This window comes from Poromitra crassiceps, assembly GCF_964638095.1.
Source record: "Poromitra crassiceps genome assembly, chromosome: 25".
NCBI lineage: Eukaryota > Metazoa > Chordata > Actinopteri > Beryciformes > Melamphaidae > Poromitra > Poromitra crassiceps.
In genome coordinates this window covers 5,166,047-5,188,258 of record NC_139649.1, presented here as the reverse complement: position 1 = coordinate 5,188,258, position 22,212 = coordinate 5,166,047, and the positions used below count along the sequence as shown (strand labels likewise).

Here is a 22,212-nt window from a genome sequence, read left to right as displayed (position 1 = left end):
TACTTATTAAAGAGCTTTCCCCATCTCACATGATCGTACCACTACTAAACATTGAACTGGTTATTAATTAATTAAACACGTGTCAAGCACCAAGCATGCCAAGAATCACAGCCAAGCGTGACAGCTGAAACTTCTCTCTCACTTACCAGCAGTATCTGAAATCCTCTGCAGCCTGTACATCTCATCTTGAGCCTCCTTATATTAATGCCATTCTGCAGGCCAAGCAGAAACTAAATATGGGGATGTCTTCTATAGGCTGTATTGCATATCATTTGCATGTGAGTCTTCATTGGCCCCCATGTTGAAGTGCAAATTGTCCATCTGTCTCATGTAATACAAGATGAGAAGTCAAATACCCCTACATGTATATTACATGTAATATAAGTTAACTCTTAACTGACGGTAATACAGTGTATGTGAATCAGTTATCATGCCTAAAATCTAACAGATTCAACATTTAAACAGTTACATCAAATCTGACCATACTACTTCATTTGTAATTTGTTTCCATACATACTGTGGTATTAATTTGTTGACAAATTAAAAAAACATATCTATAAATAAATCAGGTCTTAACACTTGTGCTCGCAACATTGCAACCATAACTGGCAAGCCTTTTCTGTCATGTGTTAGTGCTTGCAAACTTTAACGATGTTGCAGCAACTGTACAGTGGGTGTTGTATTGCATGTATTTATCATTTGTTTTGAATACTTTTCCCATGTTTGGATTTTACCTGCCTATTTTATGTTGTAATGAAACTCATTTTATTTTCACTCATCCTTAACAAGGGTAAGCTTTATTAAGTTTTGCAAAAAATTCACAACATATACAATAGACTATAATATAATTCAATACAATACAAGAATGATACATACTCACACCCACATACATACATACATACATACAGACAATACAATACATAATAATACACGCACTTGTGCCTACAACACACACACACACACACACACACACACACACTAGAAGTGGTATTTCATCAGATTCAATCCTGTTCATGTCATTGCAATTAAAATTCCTGCTCCAGGAAATGAACTGGAATTGACCGTGCATTCTGAATTCAATTCATGAATGCAGTGGCGCTGGAAGTACTTTTAGGTAGGGGGTGCTGCAAGGCCGTAGCCACCGATTCAACATTGGGGGGGACGGCTGCCGAAAATTTGGCATTAAGATTAAACTGTTGTGTCATTATTCAGTCACCTTTTCTCACTCCCCTCCATGTCACCACTTGCTCCCACTGCTGTGTTGGAATCCTCATTCTCTCTCCCACCCTTTTTGGACTTTTAGCCATATTTAGAGGAATATTTAATTTTAAATTAACATTAGGATTATACTGTTGTGATGTCATTATTCAGTGTCTTCTCCTCTTCTCTGCAGCATTACTCAATTTACCCTCAGGAATCAGGGACAGTGATAGCCTACCTGCTATTCCTCCCATATATCCAGGGCCAGATTAATAGTACCATGGGCCCCTGGGGCTATTCATTTTCTAAGCTATTCATTTAGCCTTTTGGTCATAAAGATTATATCTTCCAGACTGAAATGTTATAACAGAAGTGGAGTATTGGCCAGAATTACATGAACATTTGGACACTTATTCAGCGGGTATTTTGCATGTTGCGTTCAGGTGCACTGTAAAAATAAAAATAAAAAACTTTTTTTTTTTTTTACATCTCTTGCCACCAGGGGGTGCTGCAGCGCCCACCGCACCGTGCTTCCAGCGCCGTTGCACACACACACACACACACCCACACACACACACACACACACACACACCAATGTGATTGCAAGAGATCATATGTACAGAGGAAGGTGAAAAGCGAAAACAAGTATTTTTTTATAATAATTCCAGTGGTCGCAATAATCATAATAAAAATAATAATATAATTATTAGATAAATAATTATTTGTCAGTGTAATGAGGTACTGGGTCACGACCAGTCCAACCGGGCACAAGGCCCGCACACCCGGTGTGGCGGAGCAACAGGCACAGACGCACCCGTGGCCCACCCCACTACCCTTGACAGCAGAGCACAGCGTATTGATTATGTTGGGATACCTTGTGTGTGCACATATGCATATACAATTAAGCGGCACAAGAACATCCTAACATCCCCTCAGTCCTCCATGACCTTTTCGTCCCCCACACTATGCCACTATTGTATTATTTGTATTAAGGGGTCCAAGCACATAGCCACATGTTGTGCAGTGTTGCTTTACCGTAAGGACTGCTTTTTTTCTGATTTCCCCCCGATTTCCTCCCCAATTTTACTTGGCCAATTTCTCCTGTTGCCCCAGTCGCTGCTCCACCCCCTCTGCCGATCTGGGGAGAGCCGTAGACTAGCACCATGCTTCCTCCGACACATGCGCCAGCCACTTCTTTTCACCTGACAGTGGGGAGCTTCACTGGCAGGACGTAGCATGTGGGAGGATCACGCTATTCCCACCAGTTCCCTTCCACCCCAAACAGGCGCCCCGACTGACCAGAGGAGGCACTATTGCAGCGACCAGGACATATCATATCTCCTTAATCTGGCTTTCCACCTGCAGACATAGCCAATTCGCCAGTACGTGGTGCTGTGTCGAATTTCACAGAATTTGGCACTGCACTACGTCAGGTTCCCAGCAGCACACTCCCCAAGTTTGAAGTCGATCGGAAGAACGTTTCTTGAGATAAACCGCTTTTTGTTTTGCCAGTAGGTGGCGCTATAACTATGCAAGTGCCCGAATTGCATGAAATTCAGTACTGTACTCCGTCAGGTCCCCAGCCACACACTCCCCATAATAACCCGTTTTTTGTCTTGCCACTCGGTGGCGCTATGCTGAATTGCATGAAATTCGGCACTCTGCACTCTGCCGGGTCCCTCTAAGCGCACTTCCAAATTTTTAAGTCACATTCCCCAATTTTGAAGTCGATCAGACGAACGGTTCTCGAGATAAACTGCTGTTTGTGTTGCCAGTAGGTGGCGCTATGCACGAAATTTGGCACTCTGTCTGGTCCCCCTAAGCACACTCCCCGGGTTTGAAGTTGATTTGACCAACGGTTCTCGATACGCGAAGGACAGCCATCCAGACAGACAGACACTGCTGGCATGGCCGTATCTACCATTGAGCACACCGAGGTCATGGCCTCTGTATTTTCCCCAAGAAAACTGACTGGAACCCTCTCAAGGACGGCGACAACGACAACAACAACAAATTTTTATTTGAATTACTTTGGCAGGAGAGACAAGTAAGGAGTCACAGAGAAAGGGACAGGCAGTGAATATGGTGAGAAAGAACAAACAGAAGATGACAGAGAGAGAAATTAACAGACTGAATTTGAAGGCAGAGAAACAAGATATTAGAAAGAGGGAGCAGGTTATGGAAAGCAGAGAGACACAGAAAAGGATGCTGAGAGAAGGAGCACGTACAGGAGGAGACAAACATGGAAAAGATCATATGAATCTAATGTGAATCTAATGTGATGTGTGTCGTTATTTATAGATCTAGCCTCTTAATTGTGCTCTCAAAGTGCACCAGATTAAAGCATTTGACTTAAAATGTACACATTTTTCATCACCACTTCACTAAAATGACCTCGATATTTACAAAACCCTGCATATGGTATGAGTTGGTGGATAGCTTTTTGCTATCTTGGAGACATGCTGAATGTGGATGGAGGGGTGACCCTGGTGGTGACGGCAAGGGTGCGGAGTGGATGGAAGAAGTTTATGCAACTCATGCTTTTCCTAACATCCAAGGCCCCTTCCCTGAAGAAGCCTGTGTGAGAAGCTGTATGATCTAAGTGAGACGTGGGCCCTGAGGGTGGAGCATGGGGAGAAGCTGGACAGAGGGAGAGAAAGACAAGTGCAGAACTGAGAGAGGATGGGAGTGGAGGCGATAGCGGATGTGGTGATGGGAGGCAGACTATGAGATGGCATGGGCATGTTTGGAAGGGGGTCATCCCTATGTTCCCCGGGTCCTATGTTCCCCGCTTTTCCCAAATAGGGTCCTATGTTCCCCGCTATGTTGCCTGGGAGAGGTTAGGTTTTGGGTTAGGGTCTGGGGGAGGTTAGGTTTAGGCGTGGGGGGTGGGAAAGGTTAGGTTTTGGGTTAGGGTCTGGGGGAGGTTAGGTTTAGGGTTAGTGAAAAACGGGGAATATAGAACCCGGGGAACATAGAACCTGGGGAACATAGACATGATCCCTTTGGAAGGAAGCAAATGACTGGGTGAAGAAAGTAACGTCAGTGAACTTAGAGGGGAGAAGACCCATCGGCCAGCCAAACAAGAACCTGGCAGATGACCGTGTCGGCTGACATGAAAGCGCTCAGCATCAACCAAGAGGTGGCCATGGAGCGTCCCCCCGGTGGACGAAAGCCATAGCGAGGATTCAGTCCAACCCAGCGGAGCCTGGAAGGAGGACTCTAAACAGATGATGATGTAACACCCAAAATGTTGTGCATGATGATGGATGAACAGACAGGGACTGATGTACGTTTGGTCGTAGCTTCATCTGTATACATTTAAATGTGCAGTCTACATTAGAGGAAGACTGCACACAGGAATGAGGAAATGCCATTTCCTCATTTAACAGTGCTTGTCATCTAGCAAAGCCTTCTGCAGGCTCACCGAAATGAGTTTTGAAATGGACAATAAAATGTCCCCCCACCGACATGATTGCGAGTTCTTGGTAAACAACACGATAGCATCATATGTAATGGACATGAGTGTACCACACAAGCCACCTAGTGTTTCGGATGTGTGCCGCAGCCAACGCGCCGAGTTACGTTCGCGTATGCACAGTCTCGCTGTCGCCGCTAGTCGGCGGCAAGGCTCCAAGTCGAGGCTGCGCACAGTGGTACGCAACCTTGCCCTACTCAGGAGCCACATTGACAAAAACATCTTTGCAAGAGCCACAATCCAAAAAGTCCATTTCCTCCCTTTATCTTTTGAAAAATGAATGAATGAATTTATTTTAAGTGGGACTTAAAAGAGCCACAGACCACCCATAAAGGAGTCGCATGTGGCTCTAGAGCCTCGGGTTGAGTATCACTGCTCTATAATGACAATAAGTCGGACTCAATTAGCCCCTTTCCACCTTGTAAAACATGACTGCCATGTGAAACCTTCCTTTGTGAGTGACCCCTAAATTACATTGCATGCTAACAGCATGGGTGTAGCATCTCTCAGAGTGTTAGCCTAATTGCATTACATACTTTGCTGTGGTGTTTTTGGCTTGATGGAACTGTGCTTCTCTGGCGGTACGCCTGCATTTTTTTGATCAGTCTATAACGGACACTCCAGAGGAATGAAGAATGAAGGCGCACCGCCAATGAAACAAAGTCTCGTCAAGCCAGAGTAAATAGTCAAGTAGCGCATCCAACTCAGAAGCAATCCAGCCTGGATCAACACGTTCTTTTTGTGGTGGTGCCAACTGGGCCACCAGCTGGCACAAGGACGGACCACAACCATTGATAAAAAAGCAATGACGCACAAGGAGATGTGGAGGAGAAAAGGAAAGAGCACATGCAGTACAGCACTACACAGCACTTTACTTAAGTAGAAGTACAGTTACTTGTGTAAAGAAAAAAGACTGGTAGAAGTACTGATTCAACTTGTTTACTCAAGTAAAGGTAAAACAAGGCTAGGTGGAAACCTAGCATATGGCCAGCGTGGAAAAGCGTTGACGAGCCTGTTGGCTGTAGCAGGCAACGGCATTGTTAATGTGAAGGGCTCTCGGTGGCAAAAGCATGAAAGATATAATGGGAAATCAGTATGGTAAGAAAGCCCTAGAAAATAATGTAATTATGTACTTGAATTTAATACAACATTTTATTATAATTCATTCATACACAATAACTTTGTGAGGTGTGTGTGTGTGTGTGTGTGTGTGTGTGTGTGTGTGTGTGTGTGTGTGTGTGTGTGTGTGTGTGTGTGTGTTCTACAGCCTATGTGGCCTATGTTCATGATTTAAAGGGATAGTTCTTTTTTTTAAAGTCTAGCCCTATTTGCTACTTACCAATGATAATGTTGATTGATTGATTGATAGATAGAGTTGTTTCTCAGCACAATATATGCTGATCCTCATAGCTCTGGAAAGTTGGGCAAAAACAAATGTATGTATGTATGTATGTATGTATGTACAAGCTGACTGAAGCTCACTGAAATGTACTTTGTGTCACTGTGTGTGTGTGTGTGTGTGTGTGTGTGTGTGTGTGGATTCGAATTATCTGTGTATTTGTCACATTAAAAGGACCTCCCCCCCTTGGCCTATGGGCAGCAATCAGTTCAGATCCATGGTTAATGTGCATGTGTGCGCTCTTGCGTGCAATGGCATAGAGGAGAGGAAGACCTGCAACCCCGCACGGCTGGTCTTCGAGAAGAGAGAAAAGAGAACCCCCCCCCCTCCCCCGTTTGTATTTTTTGTGTGTCTTTCAGATCACGGTGAGCTAGATAATAAACATCAATGAGTTCAAGCAATCATGGTCAGAGTGAAGCCCCCCTCCTCCCCAGCTGTAGAGGAGTAGGCCTATACTGCATCTAACAATGTTGATGTCTGAAGATTGGAATGACATTTGTCAGTCAGTGAACCTAGCCTCTGACACATGCTTTGTTCTGCCCCATATCTAATGAGGTGGAGGGCTGTGTCGGCTGAGGAGGAAATAGCAACTGAGGACAAGCAGGTGGGCATAGCAGCTGCAACATGATCTTAACGTTTGTGGGTGTTAGCTAGGCCAAGGGGGGTGTTGCCTGTCTCTGTGTGCCTGTGAAGAGAACAGCGAATGAAAAAGCTACTTTCTCAAACGAATATGAGCCACAGGGGCTGGAATGACGTGGCCAGTGGGATTTGGATATGCTTCAAGCGGAGCAGTGGGGACAGCATACGTGGGAATCCAGTATCCTGCCAGACTGCTTCTTGCAGTGTTGGGCTGTGGAGCACTTTTTAATGGCAGGGGACACGCTGGGGTGTCATATAACCTTCCCCATGTTAAATTACGTGGGCCAATTAAGTAACCTGTGGTCGAGCCAATAGTAGCTATATTTAAAACCCAGTGACCTTTGTCAGAAAGAGCAGGAAGCAAATGTGTGTTTCACAATGAAACGATGCCAGACTTAAAGGGATAGCTCACTTTTTTTTCTTTTTTTTTAAAGTCTAGCCCTGTTTGTTACCAACAGTGTTGGGGGTAACTCATTACAAAAGTAACATATTACATGTAATATATTACTTTTAGCAGTAACTCAGTAATATAACTTATTACTAATAGGATTTCAGTAATATTATACCAGTTACTTTATCAAGTAACTCAAGTTACAAATGTAGTTACATTTTATTAAATCAAAGCACATATTTAAAAAAAGATACAATCATTTCCTAATCAAACTGTTTGTTTTTATGCAAATAACCACTATAGATGACAATAACAAAGGAAAAGAATAACATTTAGAATTTTGGATTGTTTACACTGACTTCAAGGTGGTTGAAATACTTTTTCGGGATGGTTCCGGCCGGGGCAGCGATGTCATTCTGCTGCTGCTGTTGTTTTGGTAAAAGTAATGCAAAAGTAGTGTAATAAGTAACGAGTTACTCTACACAGAAAGTAATATTGTAAAGTAACTTATTACTTTCAAATGAAAGTAACTAGTAATATGTAGTATATTACATTTTGAAAGTAACTTGCCCAACACTGCTTACCAATGGTGATGATTGGTAGAGTTCTTTCTCCGCAAAATCCATCCTGTTCCTCATGGTAGCTCTAGAAAGTTGGGAAAAAATGAATGCGAGGTCAATGGGGTCACGCTCCTGTATGTATAAGCTGACTGAGGCTCACTGAGTTGTCATCGACAGTGCACACACACACACACACACACACACACACACACGCACGCACGCACGCACGCACGCACACACACACACACACACACACACAGTGACACAAAGTACATTTCAGTGAGCTTCAGTCAGCTTGTACATACAGGAGCGTGACACCATTGACCTTGCACAACTGATTGCTGCTCATAGGCCAAGGGGGGGAGGTCCTTTTAATGTGACAAATACACAGATAATTCGAATCCACACACACACACACACACACACACACACACACACAGTGACACAAAGTACATTTCAGTCAGCTTGTACATACATACATACATTTGTTTTTGCCCAACTTTCCAGAGCTACTATGAGGACCAGCATAGATTGTGCTGAGAAAGAACTCTACCAATCAATCAATCAATCAATCAATCAATCAACATTATCATTGGTAAGTAGCAAATAGGGCTAGGATAGGAAGATTCAAGGGGTAGGTAGAGGGAGTGACTAGGGGGGTATGGGGTGGGGTGGGGTGTTACTGGGTAGGGTTAAAGTCTTTGCACACAGAGTAAATTTTTTGTCCGAAATTGACGCACGGGGGGGAAAAAAAGAATACAACCTCATTTGTGTCAATCATCATTGACACACCGAGTCCGACAATTGCGTCCGTCATTTAGGTTTTCGGACGAGGTTCGATTTTCTGCATTTTTCGCATCAGTCCAATAGCTTTTTGCGAGCTGGGACCCGTCTGTGTTTTCAGATGACGGATTAAGAAAATGCATACGAAGAACAAGCGAACTGTGTGCCAGAATAGGCCAGAATGGGCGTTTCGGCCTTAAATACCGGCCTAATGCTATCTCCCCCCCTGGTGTTAATTTAGCATTTAGCGCTTTTCAAAACCAGGCCTTATTCAGTGCGCCGAAGATATTACTGTGCGTAATTGCGCGCACCTCTCCTCTGCCATCTCACTCTCCCCCTCTCTCTCTCTCTCACTCCCTCTCTCTCGCATGTCAAACAGGCATAATGACGGATGAAAAAAAAGTTGTTATACCGTAGTTTTGAGCCCCTGTCATTCAGAGGCTGTTGCATCATCCTACCTGTGCAGTGGGAGAGAAGAAAAGGTAGTGAGAGAAAACGATATCATTCTGCCCAAACTTTCACTAATCTAATCTCATCATGACATCCAGGGATAGGCTATATTTTTTCTAGCCGATGCGTTTAGAACATTCTTTTCACTTTGATCTTGCTATTAGTGTAGCATATTTACATGCTTGCTGTATTTAAACTGCAGTGAGATTTGTTTGAGAAGCATAATAATGTGGAATAATATATATGAAGACAGACGGGGATGAAAGAGGGAGGGGGGGAGCTCAGAGCGCTTTGGTCTGGCTTTTCTCACCGGATTGGATCGCTCCGTGGAATGGAACATGAAAGGGACATTGTGATTTGTTTACTGCACTTATCCAATGAGCACGGTGTGAATAATTCTACGCTTAAAAGGCGTGGTTATAATGCTTAAGGCCGCATGTAGCGCCGACACGAGAATAGGCAGTGCCCCGGTCCATGCCCACTAAATATGCGCTGCAGAGCCCTTAGTGTCAGGGGATGTGGGCAAAATGGGGGGGGGGGGGGGGGTTGGGATGACTCTGTGAGGTGTGTGTATGCATGCCACACACACCTCTCTGCCATGCTGCTCTTCCAGTCCCATTTAAGCTCAGGGGCCAATTAACTCCAGGTGCCTGCATAGGTGATTTGCAAAAGGGAGGAGGTGAGAGGGAGAGGGGGAGAGAGATGGGGAAGGAAGGAACTAGGCTGGTCACATGACAGGAGCAAGGAGGAGGCACGTACACCACTGTGCTGTGGGCTCAAAGGTTTGTGCTTGTTTATGTGCCAAATAGCAAGCATTGCCTGGGTTACCATAAATAGGCATACCTTCCCTTGGGATGAATTCCTCCCCTATCGGGTGCCTTGCGAGGTGATGTGAAATGTGACCCTGTATTTCCCCGTTGTTTTTGGTGTATGTAATTACTTACTGCATTTAGACCTCACAGAGACAGCTCAGCATTTCGCGTCCACTCAGTTGGAAAGCATCATGGGGCTCATATAATTAATTAATGTATTAATTAATGTATTTATTTATTATTTACTTAATTATTTGCATTTTCCCACCCATTTTTTCCCTTCAAAATCCAAAACATTTAGTTGCCTAGATTGGACCAATATTTCTGCGATTCACATGAGTCGTCTTTCTGAGATAATATTAAAAAGATGGAAAAGTGTACTTTAAAAAACAGTGTTCAAACTGTGTCCAAAATGCACCAATTTTGAGGAATGACTCACAAGGATTTAAATTTTAAATGCTTGTGAGTCATTCCTCAAAATGATGACTTAAACTTTTTAAATCATGATGGTGTGTCTAAGTGAAGAAATCAGTTGAGACAATCTACAGATACACATGAAATACCTCATTATGCAGGCTCTTTTGTTTACAGCATTAACTTAAACTGCAGCACAACAGGTGGAACTTTATCTATTTTAAAACACGCTTGTTATGATGGGTGAAAATAAAATGAGTTTCATTAGAACATAAAAGAGGTTGATGAAATCAAAACATGTAGAAATGGAAAAGTATTCCAAACAAATTATAAATGCAAGCAACACAACACCCACTGTTGCTGCTACTGTACTGTGTACTCTATGGACTCATAAAAGATTTTAAACTTACACATGCCAAAAAAGGCTTGCCAGCTATGGTTGCAATGTTGGAAGCACAAGCTTGACCTGATTTATTTATAGACGTGTCTTTTTTTAATTGGTCAAATCAAATGAATACCACAGTATGTATGGAAACAACTATATAGTATTGTCAAATGTAACTGTTTAATGTTTAATCTGTTAGATAGACATGATAACCGATTCACATATAGCCTATTACAGTCAGTTAAGAGTTAACTTATATTACATGAAATCTACATGTATGGGGAGACATGACTTCTCATCTTGTATTACATGAGACAGATGGAAAGTTAATTTCCACTTAAAGACGGGGGGCAATAAAGAGTCAAATGCAAATGTATAGGGCCTTTTTAAGAGATCCCCATATTTAGTTTCTGCTTGGCCTGCAGAATGACATTAATATAAGGAGGCTCAAGATGAGATGGACAGGCTGCAGGGGATTTCAGATACTGTTGGTAAGTGAGAGAGATGTTTCAGCTGTCACGCTTGGCTGTGATTCTTGGAATGCTTGGTGCTTGACACGTGTTTAATTAATAACCAGTTGAATGTTTAGTAGTGGTATGATGATGTGAGATGGGGAAAGCTCTTTAATGAGTATACAAAATATTTCAAATGCTGTCATTATTGGCAAAGAAGTTGTATTAGGGATGATTAGTGCTTGACACTTGTTCAATTAATAACCAGTTTATTTATATTTATTAGTGGCATGATCATGTGAGGTGGGCAAAGCTCTTCAATATCAATACAAAATATTCCATATAAGTAAGCTATGAGTCAAGGATAAGAATCTGGTTGTGTGACTAATTTAGATGTAGCAAATGTAATTGAGTAAATCGAAAAATAGAAAAAATGAGCTTCTTGATGCTTATAGAAGAATTTAATAACAAAGTAATGTACAGGTATACTTATTCAGTTAATACACTGATAAGTTAATAACTGAATAAGTATTAACTGAATAAGTATACTTGTACATTACTTTTAAACTCTTACTTATAAATTCTTCTATAAGCATCAAGAAGCTCCTTTTTTCTATTTACTGTTTATATTGGCCTGCTGAGCTATCTTGTCGCCACTTTTTTTACTTTTCCTCACAAATGAAATTGAGGAATATTATACTAATCTGGATTTGGTGATAATACATGTATACTAATGTGTAATCTCTATACTACCTGTATCACTTGAAACTTGAACTTGAAAAGAATAAGTCAGAAACGTTTATTTTTATTTTTATCTCATCATTTAGGGGTTGTGAGAAGTTCCACTGGGATTGGGTGGTAGAAAAAGGTGAGTTACCATTTCTCTATTTAAACTGCAGAATATTAAGAATCCTCATATCATACAGTGTCCAGTCTCCAAAGCAAACAATGCACATCAGATATAAGGATTTCCCCCCCTGTCAATCTACAGAAAGCCGCCAACATGAGTACAGACGCGGAGATGGCCATTTATGGCAAGGCCTCCATTTATCTCCGTAAGCCAGAGAGGGAGAGGCTTGAGGCTCAAGCTGCACCGTTTGATGCCAAAACCGCTGGCTATGTGGCTGATGCTAAGGAGCTGTACCTTAAATGTACAATCCTGAAGAGGGACGGTGCCCAAGTCACTGTCAAAGTCCTTACCACCCAGGAGGTAGGTTGAAGCTTCATGAAACTCACAGCAGTATAACTTACCGTTGGAATTTCAACACAAGCTGAAAGTGTGTTTCAATATTTCAGGAGAGGACAGTTAAGGAGGATGATGTCTACCCTATGAACCCTCCCAAGTATGACAAAATTGAGGACATGGCCATGATGACCCATCTCAATGAAGCCTCTGTGCTGTATAACCTCGCAGAGCGTTATGCAGCATGGATGATCTACGTAAGCTCTTCTGCCTATGGAGTAAAGTGTAATATTGCACATGGACTCATACAACATACTGTGAGTGGTCACATCTCTCTCATCCCCTTCAGACCTACTCTGGGCTGTTCTGTGCAACTGTGAATCCCTACAAGTGGCTCCCAGTGTACGATATGGAGGTTGTAAATGCTTACAGAGGCAAAAAGCGTATGGAGGCTCCACCCCACATCTTCTCTGTCTCTGACAATGCCTTCCAGTTCATGCTTGTTGGTACGTTCTTGTAAATAAAATGTATAAACTATCAATAAACTACATAACTCATGTTACATATAAGAAATACAGATAAGAAATATATGAATTCATGTTTCCTTTTGCAGATAGGGAGAACCAGTCTGTCTTGATCACGTAAGTTTTACATCTATAGCACCTACCTCTGTAAGACCAATAGCATCAAATGAATTGAGTTAATTTCTCTGAATCTACATATCCATCCCCAGTGGAGAATCTGGTGCTGGAAAGACTGTGAACACCAAGCGTGTCATCCAGTACTTTGCAACAATCTCAGTGGGTGGGCCACAGCAGGATTCAAAGAAGGTATTTTTCAAAAAACATTGGAGTTGTTGTTGTTGTTTGTTTTTGTTTTTGTATACGACTGTACGACTGAAATTAATATATAAAAACACATATTATAGGGCTCACTGGAGGACCAGATTATTGCAGCCAATCCCTTGCTGGAAGCCTATGGTAATGCCAAGACTGTGAGGAATGACAACTCCTCTCGTTTTGTAAGTATGGAGAGAATTTCAACTGTGAGAAATATCTTCAATAATATATTGCATATGCAGAGGAATGTTGACCATGTACTATTCAAAACAGGGTAAATTCATCAGAATCCACTTTGGCGCAACTGGTAAACTGGCTAGTGCTGATGTTGAGACATGTAAGTATCACATTCACATATTAAATAGAATGACTAACATTATCAGTGGTGTAGATTTTGAGTTATGAACAATACGGGGGATCAGCCGAGCAGCATTTTGGTAAACAAACCGCATCACTGGGTGGCAACGGCAATGGAACCCTATAGAGCCCAAGTGGCGCGAGGCTTGTGTGTCTGAGTCTAGCCGGCTAACTCTATTTACATTATAAAAACTGCGACAGTTCACACAACTTTAACACGACATACATGTATTATACATCAAACTCTTGGGCTAATTCCGCTCTCACTCAGAATGTCAAAATATAAGCGATGTGATGTTTAGTTTTTGAGATATTAACGTTTGTCTGGCACAACTCATACTATTAACTGCCGCGGGGTTCCGCATTGCTGGGTGGCAAGTGCCGTCACGCTGATTCATTCTATACTTATAGATCTGCTGGAGAAGTCTAGAGTGACATATCAGCTTGAGCAGGAGAGAGGCTACCACATCTTCTTCCAGATGATGACCAACCACATACCTGAGATCATTGGTGAGCTAAACATTGTGATATAATGTTAAAACAACCCATGTTCTTCACATGGTCCATAACAGTCATTACTTTAAACCTTTTATGATCTCCAGAAATGTCGCTCATCAGCAGCAACCCCTATGACTTCCCCATGTGCAGCATGGGTCAGATCACTGTGGCCAGCATTGATGACAAAGAAGAGTTGATGGCCACTGATGTCAGTGATGTTTCATTTTTCTTAATCTATTATAGATTCAACATTCCATCACAATTACTCTGTAAAATGTAATTTCCATATTGACTCACACAGTGTCAATACCTCTATTGAATACAGAATGCTATTGATATTCTGGGCTTCACCGCTGAAGAGAAGATGGCCATCTGGAAGTTTACTGGTGCTGTGCTCCACCATGGTAACATGAAGTTCAAGCAGAAGCAGCGTGAAGAGCAGGCAGAGCCAGATGGCACAGAAAGTGAGGATTAACTTTGTGGATGAGTAAAAAAGAAAACTACAAATCAGTCATATATCTAGTAAATGTATTTTTGTGACATTTTCAGATGCTGACAAGGTTTCTTACTTGCTGGGCCTGAACTCGGCTGACTTGCTGAAGGCTCTGTGCTACCCCAGAGTGAAGGTCGGAAATGAGTTTGTCACCAAAGGACAGACTGTGCCACAGGTCAGCAGATCATTCTCTTGTTTATGTCATACAATCTCATGATTAAGTCAAGGGCCAGTGCATGAATATATAATATTCCTTACCTAACCATAAGAAATTATTTATTTTGTAATGGGGGAATGTCATGAGTTACATTTAGCTGGAATAGTTTGCAACTGAATGTCCTCTGTTATCTGTCACTGCATGTGTTGAAATTGCCGTATTGTTAGTTGTGTCTCAGTTAAAATGATACTGCCATAAATAGTATTTGTCCTGTAGGCAAAACAAAAATCAAGTACTGTAATCAAATGTGTAAATTTCAGTTGAAGGATCTGTAATTGATTAAATCTGTGAGAGGACCCTCTTTGTGACACTGGATTATAATGGTATTAATTCAAATTAAACCTTTCTTCAGGTCAATAACTCAGTGAGCGCCCTGTGTAAGTCTATTTATGAAAAAATGTTCTTGTGGATGGTCATCCGCATCAACCAGCAACTGGCCACCAAGGCGCCAAGGGTATACTACATTGGTGTGCTGGACATTGCTGGTTTTGAAATCTTTGATGTAAGTATGCATTCATGATAATGTATTGAGAAGATAACTTTGTAACATTTGTGATATATTAGCTTAATCCTATTTCCACCAACAGTTCAACACCTTGGAACAGTTGTGTATCAACTTCACCAATGAGAAACTGCAACAGTTCTTCAACCACACCATGTTTGTCCTGGAGCAAGAGGAGTACAAGAAGGAGGGTATCATCTGGGAGTTCATTGACTTTGGCATGGACTTGGCTGCCTGCATTGAGCTCATTGAAAAGGTACAGTACACAATAATGTGGTGACGTTATGTTAGAATTCACGATATGCAAGAACAGTGCCTCTTCATGATTTCTTTGCACTTTTTATACAGCCCTTGGGCATCTTCTCCATCCTTGAAGAGGAGTGCATGTTCCCCAAGGCCTCAGACACTACCTTCAAGAACAAGCTGTATGACCAGCACCTTGGTAAAAACAAAGCATTTGAGAAGCCCAAGCCAGCCAAAAAAGGCAAGATTGACGCCCATTTCTCTCTGGTGCACTATGCTGGAACTGTGGACTACAATATCACTGGCTGGCTGGACAAGAACAAGGATCCCCTGAACGAATCTGTGATTCAGCTGTACCAGAAGTCTAGTGTTAAGCTGCTGCCTGTCCTGTATCCCGTTGTTGTTGAAGGTACAGTGTCACTTTATAACACTTATTAGGATTATGTGAATTAATGTTTTTGTGTTTAAAGTAAACAATATGGCTACTCAGAAAAGTCAGATGAATGATAAAGTCTTGATATTAATAAATCAACAAATCAACAGAGAAGGGCGGCAAGGGAGGCAAGAAGAAGGGTGGTTCCATGATGACTGTGTCCGCAGCGTTCAGGGTAAATTTTAAGAACAGCCTTAAATACTACATTGTAATTAAACTCAAATGCAAGTTTTTTATTCTTATGTTATGCTTTTCACAAATAATGTTTGGTTTTATCTTGTATCTACAGGAGAACTTGGGCAAGCTTATGACCAACTTGAGGAGCACTCATCCTCACTTTGTACGTTGCCTGATTCCCAATGAGTCAAAGACTCCAGGTATACTGACAGCTAAAGAATGTTCTTAATATTTTCTGTAAATGTTGCAGTTATTAGCTTAGCAGGAGTGATTCTTTTACTTTGTCATTAAAAATTCTGAAATAACTTCTTTGCAGGGCTGATGGAAAACTTCCTGGTTATCCACCAGCTGAGGTGTAATGGTGTGCTGGAGGGTATCAGAATCTGCACGAAAGGTTTCCCCAGCAGAATCATCTATGCTGACTTCAAGCAGAGGTATTACCTAATTAAACACAGACTTTTCCTAACTTTGAAAAGAATGTCCTGAATGTGACCATTAACTGTTTTGTGATAGGTACAAAGTACTGAATGCCGCTGCGTGCCCTGAAGGAACATTCATGGACAACAAGAAGGCTTCTGAGAAGCTGCTTGGGTCTATTGATGTGCCTCATGATGAGTATAAATTTGGACACACCAAGGTAACTAATTGAGTAAGAACCAACTATAATCTGTTTCATTCATGAAAATAAATGGTCCATAAGAGTTTTATATTCTTGTCAGGTGTTCTTCAAAGCTGGTCTACTGGGTGTTCTTGAGGAGATGCGAGATGAGAAGCTTGCTTCTCTGGTCACCATGACTCAGGCTCTTGCCCGTGCCTACCTCATGAGGAGGGAGTATGTGAAGATGACGGCAAGGAGGCAAGTGGACATTCTAACCATATATTTAGTCTGAATGCAGTACCAAAATGACTGTGTACATAACAGTGATTTCCTTCCATAGGGAAGCCGTTTACACCGTCCAGTACAATATCCGCTCATTCATGAATGTGAAACACTGGCCATGGATGAAGGTGTACTACAAGATTAAGCCCCTTCTGCAGAGTGCTGAAACTGAGAAGGAGCTGGCAAACATGAAGGAAAACTATGAGAAGATGACAACAGACCTCGCTGCAGCCCTGGCTAAAAAGAAGGAACTGGAGGAGAAGATGGTGTCTATTGTGCAGGAGAAGAATGATCTGCAGGCTGCATCTTTATGTGTGAGTAAATGGCAACAGAAAGCTTTGTTGATTTCTCACAACTCTTCCAGAGTAAATGTTTAAATATTTCCCCCTTCTCACATTTATTCCAACTAGGAATCAGAGAATCTGTCAGATGCTGAGGAGAGATGTGAGGGACTTATCAAGAATAAGATCCAGATGGAGGCAAAACTCAAAGAGACAACTGAGAGACTGGAGGATGAGGAGGAAATGAATGCTGAGCTAACTGCTAAGAAGAGGAAACTGGAGGATGAATGCTCTGAGCTCAAGAAGGACATTGATGACCTGGAGCTTACCTTAGCCAAAGTGGAGAAGGAGAAGCATGCCACTGAGAACAAGGTTCATGAATATTCACTCTGTCTCAAATATCATCCAAAATTTGAATAATTGCCCAATTATGACAATATGTTTTTACATATTCAGGTGAAGAACCTGACAGAAGAGATGGCCTCTCAAGATGAGAGCATTGCTAAGCTCACAAAGGAGAAGAAAGCCCTCCAAGAGGCACACCAGCAGACTCTTGATGACCTGCAGGCAGAGGAAGACAAAGTCAACACTCTGACCAAAGCCAAGACCAAGCTTGAGCAGCAAGTGGATGATGTGAGTTCATGAACATGCTATTTTCTATTCAATGAGAATATATGTCTGCTGTAATTATAAACATGTGTTATTTTGCAGCTTGAAGGTTCTCTGGAGCAAGAGAAGAAGCTCCGCATGGACCTTGAGAGATCAAAGAGGAAGCTTGAGGGTGATCTGAAACTTGCCCAGGAATCCATAATGGATCTTGAGAATGACAAACAGCAGTCTGATGAGAAAATCAAGAAGTAATGTGGACAGAATTTGAAAACCGTATGCACAAAATATGTTATTGCAACCAATATCTTATGATGATGTCATTTATTCAACAGGAAGGACTTTGAGATAAGCCAATATCTCAGTAAGATTGAAGATGAACAATCCATGGGTGCTCAGCTACAGAAGAAGATTAAAGAGCTCCAGGTGTGGAATGTTTGATTTAAAATCTATGTCAAAATTATCAGTGAGTTGTTATGCAATGTGTCAGTTGCATACTGTACATTCATTTAACAATATTTCATAACTTTCAAGGCTCGTATTGAGGAACTGGAGGAAGAGATCGAGGCTGAGCGTGCTGCTCGCGCCAAGGTTGAGAAGCAGAGAGCTGACCTCTCCAGGGAACTTGAAGAGATCAGTGAGAGGCTTGAGGAGGCTGGTGGAGCCACTGCTTCTCAGATTGAGATGAACAAGAAGCGTGAAGCTGAGTTCCAGAAGCTGCGTCGTGACCTTGAGGAGTCCACCTTACAGCATGAAGCCACTGCTGCTGCTCTCCGCAAGAAGCAGGCTGACAGTGTTGCAGAGCTGGGAGAACAGATCGACAACCTGCAGCGTGTCAAGCAGAAGCTGGAGAAGGAGAAGAGTGAATACAAGATGGAGATTGATGACCTGTCTAGTAATATGGAAGCTGTGGCAAAAGCAAAGGTACGTTATTTTATATACATATGGAGATACACACTTGAGAAAAAAACATAATGTAGTATTAGTGGGAGAATTATTGAACCTGTCTAATGTTGATGAACAGGGAAATCTTGAGAAGATGTGCCGCACCCTTGAGGACCAGTTCAGTGAACTTAAGTCGAAGAGTGACGAGAATGTTCGCCAGCTAAATGACATCAGTGCTCAGAAGGCAAGACTGTTGACAGAGAATGGCAAGTCTTACTTTTATTGATTGTCCATAAAAATGTCCAAAATGTGTACTTTTGAAATCAACCCATAATTACACTCAATCTATATATATTTTTACTTTAATGCTGGGCCAGTAAGTGTATATATTTCAACTAAAAATAAATAAATAATTTCCCTCTAGGTGAGTTTGGTCGTCAGCTTGAGGAGAAAGAAGCCCTTGTCTCCCAGCTGACCAGAGGCAAGCAAGCCTTCACACAGCAGATTGAGGAGCTGAAGAGACAAATCGAGGAGGAAGTTAAGGTGAGGCAAATTCAGAGATTTCAAGGTTTTCTTTGAGGAATGTTCATGTATTCACTGGTTTTTATCTTAATTGTCTTTTGCAGGCCAAGAATGCCCTTGCCCATGGTGTGCAATCAGCCCGCCATGACTGTGATCTTCTGAGGGAGCAGTTTGAGGAGGAGCAGGAGGCCAAGGCAGAGCTGCAACGTGGAATGTCCAAGGCCAACAGCGAAGTGGCCCAATGGAGGAGCAAGTATGAAACTGATGCTATCCAGCGCACTGAGGAGCTTGAAGAGTCAAAGTGAGTCAATAAGAATCTTTTTTCTCCTAATGGTCGCTACAAAATACTTGTTAGAAACAAGACATGGATCCTTACATTTGGCAAATGCTTAACAGGAAAAAGCTTGCCCAGCGCCTGCAGGAAGCTGAGGAACAGATTGAGGCTGTGAACTCCAAGTCTGCGTCTCTGGAGAAAACCAAACAGAGGCTCCAGGGCGAGGTGGAGGACCTCATGATTGATGTGGAGAGAGCCAATGGTTTAGCTGCCAACCTTGACAAGAAGCAGAGGAACTTTGATAAGGTGTGTTGACATGGATTACCTTGTCACAGCCACTGGAAGTGTCAAAGTAATAATCATTCCTAAATTGGTTAGGCTAACATTGCTCATTTTAAATTACTATGCAGGTTCTGGCAGAATGGAAGCAGAAATTCGAGGAGGGTCAGGCAGAGGTTGAGGGAGCTCAGAAAGAGGCTCGTTCTCTCAGCACTGAGCTGTTCAAGATGAAAAACTCTTATGAGGAAGCTCTGGATCAGCTGGAGACCCTGAAGAGGGAGAACAAGAACCTGCAACGTGAGTTCTCATCTGATACTGTTAGCAATAACTTAAAATATGTTCATGATGTGTGTGAGTTAGAATGAGACACATAGCCTGCTTTCTTTGACTTTGCAATATTAAATATAACCTTCTGCAGAGGAAATCTCAGACCTGACTGAACAGATTGGTGAGACTGGAAAAAGCGTCCATGAGCTGGAGAAGGCCAAGAAGCTGGTGGAGACAGAGAAATCAGAGATCCAGACAGCTCTTGAGGAGGCTGAGGTGAAATTTCAACTCGAAGGCTTAACATTGGAATTGCGAACGTATATGTTGTCTTTTGTCCATGAAATTTACATATCTTATTGAACAATAGAGACGTGCCCAATATTACATTCAGAAGACAACACAGGTTATGTGTTACATTTTAGGGAACTCTGGAACATGAGGAGTCCAAGATTCTGCGTGTCCAGCTGGAGCTCAACCAGATCAAAGGTGAGGTTGACAGAAAGCTGGCAGAGAAAGATGAGGAGATGGAGCAGATCAAGAGGAACAGCCAGAGGGTGACTGACTCCATGCAGGGCACCCTTGACTCTGAGGTCAGGAGCAGGAACGATGCCATGAGAATCAAGAAGAAGATGGAGGGAGATCTGAATGAGATGGAGATTCAGCTGAGTCATGCTAACCGCCAGGCTGCTGAGGCCCAGAAGCAGCTGAGGAATGTCCAGGGACAACTCAAGGTACATCACATGACAACTGTACATGCTATTCTGCTGTATGTAAATCAACAACATGACAAATGTAGGCTACATGCTATTCTATGCAACATTCTGACAGTTTTTTCTGTTTCTACAACACAATTTTAACATTAGGACGCCCAGTTGCACCTTGATGATGCTCTCAGAGCGCAGGAAGACTTCAAGGAACAAGCTGCTATGGTTGACCGTAGGAATGGTCTCATGGTGGCTGAAATTGAAGAGCTGAGGGCTGGTCTGGAACAGACAGAGAGAGGCCGTAAAGTGGCTGAGACAGAGCTGGTGGATGCTAGTGAGCGTGTTGGACTGCTGCACTCTCAGGTACACAAAATAAAAAAGTCTTCACTAATTCTATAATCAATACACACTTCATGTGCACATCATTATAGGTATTGCTAAACTGTATTTCCTTCTTCCTAGAACACAAGCCTTTTGAACACAAAGAAGAAGCTGGAGACTGACCTGATCCAAGTCCAGGGTGAAGTAGATGACACCGTTCAGGAAGCAAGAAATGCAGAGGAGAAGGCCAAGAAAGCCATTACTGATGTGGGTTCACATTTTATTTCATAGCCACCCAGATGTCATCCATACATCTCGACTGACATGACATGTATTACATTTCTATTTGACACAAATTATTCTTTTTCTAGGCTGCTATGATGGCTGAAGAGCTGAAGAAAGAACAGGACACTAGCTCTCATCTGGAGAGGATGAAGAAGAACCTGGAGGTCACAGTCAAGGACCTGCAGCACCGCCTGGATGAGGCTGAGAACTTGGCCATGAAGGGTGGCAAGAAACAGCTCCAGAAACTGGAGTCCAGGGTAAGATAACTGTTACACAGATGACAGTAAATTACATTACAAAATACGCAGAATGAGTCTCATAGTTTATAATTCATTTCTGAAGGTACATGAGCTGGAGGCAGAGGTTGAAGCTGAACAGAGACGTGGAGTAGATGCTGTTAAAGGTGTCCGTAAATATGAGAGGAGAGTGAAGGAACTCACATACCAGGTATACCAAGCTTACTTTGTGACAGTATTCCTATTCACTAAATGACAAATTTAAAAGATAATATGTCAATTATTAATGGTCATCCGTGTTCATACTTACATTAGACTGAAGAGGACAAGAAGAATGGCGCCCGGCTGCAGGATCTGGTAGACAAGCTGCAACTGAAGGTGAAGACCTACAAGAGGCAGGCTGAGGAAGCGGTAAGTTCAAATCATGTAAAAATGCTCCATCTGTTTTCAGTTTTCACTACTTTTACTCTAGTCTTGGGATTTGCAATGAGAATGTATGATGGTTTAACAGGAGGAACAGGCCAACACTCACCTGGCAAAGTCCAGGAAGATTCAGAACGAGTTGGAGGAGGCTGAAGAAAGAGCTGATATTGCCGAGTCTCAGGTCAACAAGCTGAGAGCTAAGAGCCGTGACTCTGGCAAGGTAAACACATGTCCTTCATCATTGCATTAAATTCACTGAATATTAACTTTGAAATGAAACATTTTTTGGGGGGTTTGTCTGAAAATGTGTTTATTTTTCACAGGGAAAAGAGGCAGCTGAATAA

At 42.3% G+C, this 22,212-nt stretch overlaps 1 protein-coding gene across 3 annotated transcripts; it reads left to right on the top strand.

The window, feature by feature from the left end:
* Positions 1–11,966: 11,966 nt before the first annotated feature.
* LOC310798068 (myosin heavy chain, fast skeletal muscle-like) lies at positions 11,967–22,212 on the top strand (the record flags this gene model as incomplete). 3 transcript variants are annotated; one of them, XM_083660555.1, is made up of 39 exons in its annotated part: positions 11,967–12,173; positions 12,263–12,403; positions 12,496–12,652; positions 12,760–12,787; positions 12,880–12,976; positions 13,075–13,167; positions 13,259–13,322; positions 13,754–13,852; positions 13,945–14,048; positions 14,166–14,304; positions 14,390–14,508; positions 14,903–15,052; positions 15,138–15,308; positions 15,401–15,704; positions 15,839–15,903; positions 16,018–16,105; positions 16,222–16,339; positions 16,419–16,542; positions 16,625–16,761; positions 16,844–17,099; positions 17,196–17,438; positions 17,523–17,699; positions 17,778–17,923; positions 18,008–18,098; positions 18,207–18,596; positions 18,697–18,823; positions 18,982–19,100; positions 19,184–19,380; positions 19,476–19,659; positions 19,764–19,929; positions 20,051–20,175; positions 20,322–20,630; positions 20,763–20,966; positions 21,066–21,191; positions 21,296–21,466; positions 21,552–21,656; positions 21,761–21,856; positions 21,957–22,088; positions 22,192–22,212. In XM_083660555.1, 39 exons carry the CDS (start codon positions 11,967–11,969, stop codon positions 22,210–22,212), a joined length of 5,790 nt encoding a protein of 1,929 aa, XP_083516681.1. The 3 variants fall into 3 exon arrangements, with proteins under 3 accessions (XP_083516681.1, XP_083516680.1, XP_083516679.1); XM_083660554.1 differs by having other exon boundaries at positions 12,260–12,403; XM_083660553.1 differs by having other exon boundaries at positions 12,260–12,403; positions 15,401–15,709; positions 15,841–15,903.